We start from the raw sequence: 9,815 nt of genomic DNA on the forward strand, positions 1-9,815 counted from the left end.
ATATATATAAATATAAACATATATATATATACACACACACATATTGCATTATTTGCTTCATTTGTTTAATTTTTTTTCGGAGAATTTGAAAGTAAATTACAAATAACCACTGCAGCTTACATCTCAAAACAAAAAAAAAAGACATTTTCCTGCATTCTTACAATCTTATGATTTCATTGCTGATGTTTGAGAGGCTGGCTTCAGTAGAGTGGTGGAAGTAGAAACTGGATTGTTCCTGACAAATACACATTCTTCAAAAACACATGTGCTGGGGTTGATAATAAAATTAACACTACTACTTACATGTGTTTTGTAGTTTTTGGCTTGACTAGAACTGGATAATTTTGTGTGTAATAGTACTTTCAATTAATAATAGTTTTTAAAGCTTATTGATCTTTTAAATCTTCATGAGCACCCTGTGGTGTTTGTGTCTGTGACCCAGGCCCACCCTCCCTACCTGAGTGACTTATTCTTACCTGGAACCCAAGCTTCTGACCACAGAATCATCGCTCTTTTCCACCATATCAGTTTTCTCACCCGTTGTCTCTTATGTTTCGAAAGAGGTGCCTCAGTTGAGTAATACCCCTGAAGCCTGTCCTTTCCTCCTCGTTTTTCACTGCTGCTGCCTTGTTGGAATCCTCCTCTCCTGTCTTAACTATCACAGTAGCTTTCTTTCTAATTGGTCTTCTTGCTTCTACTTTCTCCTCTCTGGTGGGCAATCTGCTGCTTAATCTATATTTTATACTTTTACAGGTGTATACATTTCCAAATACTCCGACTATCTTCATCCAAGACCATGGTATCATGGGAAATCTGGTTATGTTGTAATTTTTAATATAATTAAGGTAAAGCCTAAATGTGCTGTTATGTGATTTCCTTGTAAAGTTTAAGGTTATCTACCTTTGATATTCTCTGTAGATCTTAGTTGAACATAGTCCTCACCAAAGTTAGCTATCCAAATTCAGGAAAAGCAAAACTATTTTCCTTTTCTTTAAAACAAAACTTCTTAATTCATTTACTAGATTGTAAACTTTTTTTTTAACTTCAAAATAAAGGGTATGCAGGGAAAATCTTCCTCTCACCTGTCAGAGCTACTTTTTAAACATGAAATAACAGAAAACAAGTAGCTGCTTATAAGATGACGTGATTACACTTATAAAAGATGAGTTTAGAAAACAACATTCATTGTCTAATTTAAATGGTCAATAGATTATTTTCTTTTTCCGTAAGACATCCAGCTTCACAGCTTCATGTGCCACCTAGAATTGATGATGCCACAAATCCTTGAATGTCCTAAATGGTACTGTTTAAGTGAATCATGCAATTTGGAATTTTCACCCAAACAGAAGGGAAACTGATTTTAGATGTGATTGGGCTTCTTGAGGACATTTCTGTGGTCTCGTTAAATTGTTTTTGTTTTAGCTTTCTTACTATCTTAAATTCTTTGGTTATCAGCCTAGCACTAACTGACCTTTAATTAAAAAAAAAAAAAAAAAAAGCATGTGAACTCTTAGTATTGTGAAGTTCTCAAAAAAGTGGAGGGAGAGGCTGGGCTCTGTGGCTCACGCCTATAATCCCAGCACTTTGGGAGGCTGAGGCAGATGAGGTCAGGAGTTTGAGACCAGCCTGGCCAACATGGCGAAACCCTGTCTCCACTAAAAGTGTAAAAAAATTAGCCTGATGTGGTGGCGGGTGCCTGTAATCCCAGCTACTTGGGAGGCTGAGGCAGGAGAATGACTTGAACCTGGAAGGCGGAGAAAAAAAAAAAATGATTGCTTTGAGGCACAATCAGTAGTTTTCCTCCCTTAATGTTTCTTCTCTTGCTCTGTGATGAGTGCTGCAGAAAGTATGCATACTAATGTGGATAATGAGCATTTCATTTTTTACTTAGATTATGCCTAAGCCTTGGTTTCTTGCCACTGGCTGGAGATTGCTGTTTTTGCCTCTGTGCTCTCATCTTCATTTTATTTCACAAAATCGAGCCACACAGAACCATAAAATGTTCGATGAGGAGATGGTAGGGGTGGTTGGTTACTGATAAGTACTATTTATATTTTTTGGCTTAGTGGTGGTTTGGCCTTCGGTGGGTCTGTAAATGAAGAGGCAGGACATAACAAAACATCTTCTTTTTTAAAAAGTAATTATATTCTTATAAAACTTAAAATTGCCTATAGTCCCATATCCCATTTTGATATATTTTTTGGGGTATATATTGTGTATTTTTATTTTTTCCTATATATTGAGTTATTAACCCATGAAAAGAGTTTGTATATATTTATATGCTATTCTTTTTTAACTTAATAACATCTTGTGAACATTTTCTTATGTCATTGTATCATTCCAAACAGCTTTTAAAGTCATTGCATATTTCATCATAATGGTAAACTTGGCTTAATTGCTTTTTTTTTTTTTTTTTTTGAGGCAGAATCTTTCTCTGTTGCCAGGCCAGAGTGTAGTGACACAATCTCACCTCACTACAACCTCCCGGGTTCAAGCAATTCTCCTACCTCAGCCTCCCAAGTGGCTGGGACTACAGGCGCACGCCACCATGCCCAGCTAATTTTTTCATATTTTTAGTAGAGACAGGGTTTCACCATGTTGGCCAGGATAGTCTTGATCTCTTGACCTCATGATCTGCCCACCTCTGCCTCCCAAAATGCTGGGATTACAGGTGTGAGCCACTGTGCCCAGCGGCTTGCTTTTTTCTTCTTTTTGTTTTTTGTTTTTGTTTTGAGAGACACGTAACCCTTGATGGAGAGAAATCCGTAATGGAAAATACTGCTGACTGTTTAGTGACCAGGACCAGCTGGCTGCTAAGAACTTTGCTACATATTTGCTTCTTGTTAACTTGCTGGGCCCTGGCATAATAGAAGTATCTCAGTTTATAATTTACAACTGATCATAGTTCAGATTGGAAATTCATCTTTTGAAATTTTAGATTTTGTCCTCTTTACAGTCACCAAAGAGCCATTCAGTGACCATAACATAAAAGATGGTGGGGTGTAGTTTTTCTTTTAAGGAAATGGCTCTCTTAAATTTAGGGTGATTCATATATTTCTTTGATACTGTGATAAAAACTGGATATTTGTCTCAGATGCCCAAATGTCCAAGATTTTAAATACATTTTAAGGGTTCATGGATAATTAAAACTATTTTGGCCTTAAGATAATTGTTTTCTAAGAAGTATAGTTCTTAATACAGTTACTGTTAGGGGACACATATCTGCATCCTTGTTAGACTACTACTAAATGAATCCTAGAGTAAAGGTTATTGCTATTTGAAGGCATCTGATTAGTTTTAATATTTTCATTCTAGGGAAAAGTCAAGTCTGTGTCTGAGAATTATACAACTAACTATACTAAGCCATCTTCTGGCTATGATTGCCACGTGTCTGAAAATACTAACAAGGTTTCTAACAAGACGAGTCATTTTCGTGCCTTTGAACTGAGTCAGGTATAGTCACCTGTGAATGAATAACACCCAAGATATATTTGGGTGTTATCTGGGTGTAATTTTTGAGTCTAATGTGTTAAATTTCAGGGCTGGTGGGGTTGAGAAAAACTTGGTACATATGCAATTCCATAGTGCTACTACCCTGACAATACTTATTTTTCTTCTTGCAGTATTACTTTTACGAACTTTCAGGCAACACTGTTATTGAGCGACCCAGACAGATCTGTCCTTATGTAATTGTAGCTTTTCAATACAGGGAACCTAAAACTATGGCACCGCCAGTTCATAAAAGCATGTAAGTAATTCTGTGCATGCTTTGTTTTACTGAAGTTGTTTCTTTTACTCTTGTAAAAATGTTCTTTCTTTTTTTTTTTCTGCTAGACTTGAACGCAGCGAAAATGGTAAGAAATAATTCATTGATTCTTTTAGGTTTTTGTTTTTCTTGAGTAAATGTTTCATCATAAATAATCGGTTTCTTTCTTACCTTCATTTCTTGAAGTTCTCATGTCTCCGTGGAAAGGGCAATTAATTGTTCAAGACCGTATGCTATGTGATATAACTCTTTGGTCCACTTATGGTGCAATGATTCCAACACAGCTGTAAGTATTAAATGTTATGTCCTTTACTAATGCTTATATTACAAGTTTTGGGGTTTTCCCCCCATTCATTTCAAGGGTGGCGTTGGTGTAAAATACAGCAACTGTTATTGATTTTAGATGAGGGTACATTTGGGTAAATGTATGGCACACAGGGTATGACACAGGAAACCTAAATTCTAATTTATTAATGGGAAAATGACCTCTTGGGATAAATTAAACTATTTGATACTAGAAATTTGACCTTCCCCAAGAAATAAATCAGATTTGCCAGATAGCAAATATAGCAGATTATAGCCACTTAATATTATTTTTATTAACATTTTGCAGTATCTGAGTTTCAAATTTTAACATGATTCTCTTAGAAAAGTATTAGAGTAGCTGTTACATATATTTACGTTAAAAGCAATTATCATGATTAATATTTTCTTCTGGGGAACTGTGAAGAACATCTTAGGAAATCTTTTTTGTTCAGCCTGTTCTTAGTTTGTACCCCAAACCATTAAGAAATAGTCATAGTTTAATTGAAATACAAGGTGAAAACTGATGTGTTGTATAGGATTCATTTTTTTTTCCTATCAGCCTTTTTTAAGAAGAGGTAGGAGTATAATAACCCACAACATAGAAATTATGTGAATAAGCAAATAGGAGAGGAGGGGAAGTTCTTTCTCATTATAGAGTGCAACTAATGAATGTGGAAAGATTGATAAATTAGAAAATCAGCATTTGACAGCACCGTAATAATCAACCAGTGTATGCTAAAAACAATTTTAAGTTTAATAATATTTGCATATCTTACAACGTTTCCCCACTACTTGCTTGTTAATCACAAAGGAAAAAAAATGCAGACCTACCAGTGGAGTAAACTGCCAGATACCATCTTAACTAAGTGGTTAAGTTAATGATAGACCTATGCTGATTAAGGAGCATTCTGCAAAATCATCTGTATTTTTCAAAATATCCAAGTCATTGAAGTAAAGAAAGACTGAAAAACTGTTCCAGATTAAAGGACACTAAAGAGACACGATTACTGAATGCATTATGGTATCTTGGATTGGAAATTGTTTTCTTTTTCTGTGAAGGAACTTACTGAGACAGTTGGCAGCATTTGAATAAGATGTAGGTTAAGTCATAGTATCGTATCATTGTGAATGTGTTGATTTTGCTTGTTGCTTTGAGGTTGTATAAGAAAATTTCCTAGGGTTCAGGCGCAGTGGCTCACACCTGTAGTCCCAGCACTTTGGGAGGCCGAGGTGAGCGGATTGCCTGAGGTCAGGAGTTGGAGACGAACCTGGCCAATGTGGTGAAACGCCGTCTCTACTGAAAATACAAAACTTAGCTGGGCATGGTGCCACATGCTTGTTATCCCAGCTACTTCGGAGGCTGAGGCAGGGTAATTACTTGAACCCGGGAGTCAGAGGTTGCAGTGAGCCGAGATGACACCACTGCACTCCAGCCTGGGTGACAGAGCCAGACTCCATCTCACACACACAAAAAAAGGAAAAAGTAGTCAGGAAATAACTCTTAAATAGCATGATTTTTTTAAAATTCCTTATTCCTGTATACATATTTTTTTTGACACATCTAGATATTTTGTCTGTACCGAAAATACATGTATTTAGAAAATGTGAACATATTTGCAAACCATGGTTTATGGGTCATGTATTTGAAAATCTGTCCTACTTAAAATACACATATTGTTTAACCTGGAGCTTATCAATTTAAGGTCTTTTTTGTGGTTATATATTTTTTTTACATTTATATTAGAAAACTAAAGCTTATGAAAATTTAGATCCACTATTTATTATTCTGGTTGATATTGTTGTGTTATTTTTTAGACCACAAGAACTAGATTTTAAATATGTAATGAAAGTGTCTTCCTTGAAAAAAAGACTACCAGAGGCTGCCTTTAGAAAACAGAATTACTTGGAGCGGAAAGGTCTGTTGAAATGTAATAACACACTGCTTGTCCTGAGCTTTGTTCTGGTTATTTTCTGCTCTATTCCAAACATTCAAACATGCACACTTCTATTTCATCATAAGTGACTCTTAAAAGAGTCTTTTGTGAGAAAGTTGTAGAGTTACTATTTTCTTCAGTTCCTTGGAAGCCAACTAGAAACTGCAAGGTAGTTTTATCTAAGATGACAAAGACTAGCTTTAATCTAGAAATACTGATGCAATTAAGCAAACAGATATTAAAAGCATTTGGAAACTTGTAACTATTCCTCTCAAGGAGGATAGAGTTTTTGTTGGTTTTATTTATAGACGTACTTTTAAACTCAAAGAAAAACCGTGAGAAGGGAGTTTCTTGGTCATTTAGGTTAATTCATGGAGCACTGATGTTTATTCATGTAGTATGTATTTGTATTTGTCTTGTTAATCTAAGAGCATTGTTTTAAAGTAACTGTTTTCATGAGGTTTTATGAAGGAGTTTTATAACCAAGAACATTAAATGATAAAGGTTTTGAGTAGTATTTCTATTCTTTCATTTTGCAACATATAAAATGAACAAATTGACTATAAGTACATAATAGCATATTAAAATAAGAAATGTTTTCTGCTTTTCTCTACAGTCTGTTTTCAAGATTTGTCCTTCAATTTGTATGAGGTAGAACTGTCAAACAGACAAGGGGAAAATATAGATAAATTAACAGAATATATTAAAACAAGCAGTTGGTAAGAATCACTAATTTAAAATATTATTATGTTTTCTTAAATTGATATGTATGTATTAGTTGTGTCTAGATGGAATCATTTTAATTTGCTGTAAGGAGTTTCATGTTTAATATGTATTTATATATTATTGATGTAATACAGTATCTGTGGGGTTTATGTTCCAAGACCCCAGTGGATGCCCAAAACTGTGAATAGTACTGAACCTATGTATACTGTGTTTTTTTCTATACATACATACTTATGATAAAGTTTAATTTATAAATTAGGCACAGTAAGAGATGAACAACAATAATAAAACGGAATAGTTACAACTATATACTGTAAGAAAAGTTATATGAGTATGGACTGTCCATCTCAAAATATTTTATTTATTATACTGTACTTGAGTACTACTTGTGATGAGTGAGGTAGGTGGTGCAGGCATTATGAAGTACTACTATTGGCCTACTGGGTGGGTGGCATCTACAGCATGGATACACTGGACAAAGGGATGATTCACGGCCGGGCGTGGGGCTCACGCCTGTAATCCCAGCAGGCGTGCTTTGGGAGACCGAGGTGGGCAGATCACGAGGTCAGGAGATCAAGACCATCCTGGCTAACATGATGAAATCCTGTCTCTACTAAAAAATACAAAAAAATTAGCTGGGCATGGTGGCAGGCACCTGTAGTCCCAGCTACGCAGGAGGCTGAGGCAGGAGAATGGCATGAACCTGGGAGGCAGAGCTTGCAGTGAGCCTAGATTGCACCACTGCACTCCAGCCTGGGTGACAGAGCAAGACTCTTGTCTCAAAAAAAAAAAAAAGGGATGATTCACATACTGGGTAGGAGGGGCAAGAAGCAAGGATACAAAATAGTTCCTAAAGTCTAGCATGGCAGATCACATCTATAATCCCATTACTTTGATAGACCAAGGTGGGAGGATCGCTTGAGGCAAGGAGTTTGAGACCAGCCTGGGCAACATAGCAAGACCTTATCTCTACCAAAATAAAAAAATTTTAATTTTTTTTTTTTTTAACTAGCCAGGCATAACCACCTGCACCTGTAGTCCTGGGTACTCTGAAAGCTGAGGTGGGAGGATAGCTTGAGCCCAGGAGTTCAAGGATGCAGTGAGCTGTTGCTGTGCCACTGCACTGCAAGCTGGGTAACAGAGTGATACCCTGTCTTTCAAAGAAATAGGCTCTTAAATCATAGCTCCCGTAAGTCAAGGAGCTTAGGCGACTATAGAGGAGACAAGTATGTAAATCATCATATGCCATACAACACAGAGACTCTCATAGAATCTTTTTGAAAACTCAAAGTAGTGATTCTTTTTGTGAGTGAGATATTAGTGTCATAACTTTATTGTAGTGTAATCATTAGAAAAGTCTGATTTTGTATATTCATTGTGATTAAATAATGATTTATATTTGTAGCCTTGTCACCTCTGTTTTGAAATAAAATGTTTTATTCTGTAAAATGGTATATTTTGTTTAGGTGGTTTAACTGAAAAATTATTGTACAGATATTGGATTTTATCTTTTATGTGTATATAGATTTTTGAAGTGGTAAGCAGTAGAAAAGAAAAGCTATTAAATTCATGATTTAGAACAACAGCTTTTAGACAACAACTGCTGCCTGGGGACAAAACTGCCCCAGTTACTGAAAGCATTAAAATTTCAAGACTTTTTTCTTGAGCTCAAGAGTCCACTGAAGACTCTGATAGAGGGAAACAAAAGAGAGGAAGAATTTATTTTCATCTGTATTTCTTGTTGCCCTGGAACTTGATTATTTTCTATTATTTTCCATTTCTTAAGATGCTGTAGAAAGAAGTCTTTTATTGGATGGTATCTTGCAGTCTTTTTAGTTTCAGGGTTTTGGGATAATTTTCATGTAAATATGAGCTTAAGATGCTTCTTATAAGTTTGATTCATCTTGAGTTTATACTGGCTACATGGTAACATATTGGCTGTTTAAGCAGTGGTATGAAATGTCAGCTGTCTCAGTGAAAAAGTAAGGCTTTTCTGATTGATCTGCCATGTTCTTGAGCACTGTTCTAAAACTAACCCTTCATGTTCTGGTTATTTTATATAGCCCCAACAGGGCCAAGATTATTTCAGCTAAGGAATTTGAAGTTTCTGATACTGGGGACAGAATTACCCTGACTCCCATAACATGTGCAGAATTTTTTCTTTTCTTGAGGTCAATATTCACTAATGAGTATGGGTAGAGGGAGAAGAGAGGGATTGCAGAATATTCCTTCAGTTGAATTTTTCGTTTATATTTAAGGCAATCATCAAATGCTTAGAAGATCGAGGGTTTTTCATTTTACTTACATCATCAGCCTTACTATCAGAACCAGGTATGGACAACTGTTTTGGGAAAAAATATTTTTCATTATGTTTACTTTTGCTTTATTTATAAGATCAACAACCTAACTTTTCTTTTTCTGATTCTCATTCTGCATAGATTTTAAAAATGGAGGCAAGCAGATGGGTCTCCATGGGTTACATTTATTTCATTCACCTCTGTCAACAGGTAAGGATACAGTGGTTTCCAGCTCACTCTGTCTGTTGGATATATTTAGTCCTCATCTGACTTGACCTCTTAGCAGCACGTGACACTGTTAACTGTTTTTTCCTCTTAAATATCTCTCTTCCCTTAACATCACTAGTTCGCCCTTCTTGACCTCCCTTGTAGGTTTATGCTTCCCTCTTAGCCTCAGTCCCATATCTCCACTTGTCTACTGACGTTGCCACTGAGATATCTCAAAGGTCCCTTAAATTCAACATGTCTAAAACTGAATTCATTTGTTGTTGAATTTCGCCATCGTCTCTCCAGTAAATATGTCTCAGGCTCGGGGTCTTCATAGGTGCTATTCTCCTTATCTGTACCTTATCTATTAGTCTTTTTCATATCAAGCCCATACATTCTTATGGTGATGTTGATCCACCCAGAGGACCAAATCTTGGTTCTTGGGGGCAAAAAAATACTACTCATACAGTGCATAAACAGATATGCAGTGTATATGTGGTATTAAAATTTTGGAAGTCAATTTGGGAGAAAAATGGGTCTAAAAGGGCTGGGGAGGAGGATGACTAAAAAGATTGAGAA

The 9,815-nt window shown here is 35.9% G+C and overlaps 1 protein-coding gene across 1 annotated transcript in view; it reads left to right on the forward strand.

The window, feature by feature from the left end:
- Positions 1 to 9,815, forward strand: part of TASOR2 (transcription activation suppressor family member 2) — a 73,006-nt gene that overhangs the window by 28,026 nt on the left and 35,165 nt on the right. The window contains exons 6-15 of the mRNA XM_017872428.1: positions 754 to 845; positions 3,316 to 3,453; positions 3,624 to 3,748; positions 3,835 to 3,854; positions 3,953 to 4,052; positions 5,888 to 5,988; positions 6,623 to 6,725; positions 8,796 to 8,835; positions 8,991 to 9,063; positions 9,171 to 9,239. Of these exons, the coding sequence (XP_017727917.1) occupies positions 754 to 845; positions 3,316 to 3,453; positions 3,624 to 3,748; positions 3,835 to 3,854; positions 3,953 to 4,052; positions 5,888 to 5,988; positions 6,623 to 6,725; positions 8,796 to 8,835; positions 8,991 to 9,063; positions 9,171 to 9,239 (861 nt within the window). The remainder of the gene's footprint in view (positions 1 to 753; positions 846 to 3,315; positions 3,454 to 3,623; positions 3,749 to 3,834; positions 3,855 to 3,952; positions 4,053 to 5,887; positions 5,989 to 6,622; positions 6,726 to 8,795; positions 8,836 to 8,990; positions 9,064 to 9,170; positions 9,240 to 9,815) is intronic.

The sequence above is a fragment of the Rhinopithecus bieti genome, unplaced genomic scaffold (assembly GCF_001698545.2).
Source record: "Rhinopithecus bieti isolate Rb0 unplaced genomic scaffold, ASM169854v2 scaffold_6933, whole genome shotgun sequence".
NCBI classification, from domain to species: Eukaryota; Metazoa; Chordata; class Mammalia; order Primates; family Cercopithecidae; genus Rhinopithecus; species Rhinopithecus bieti.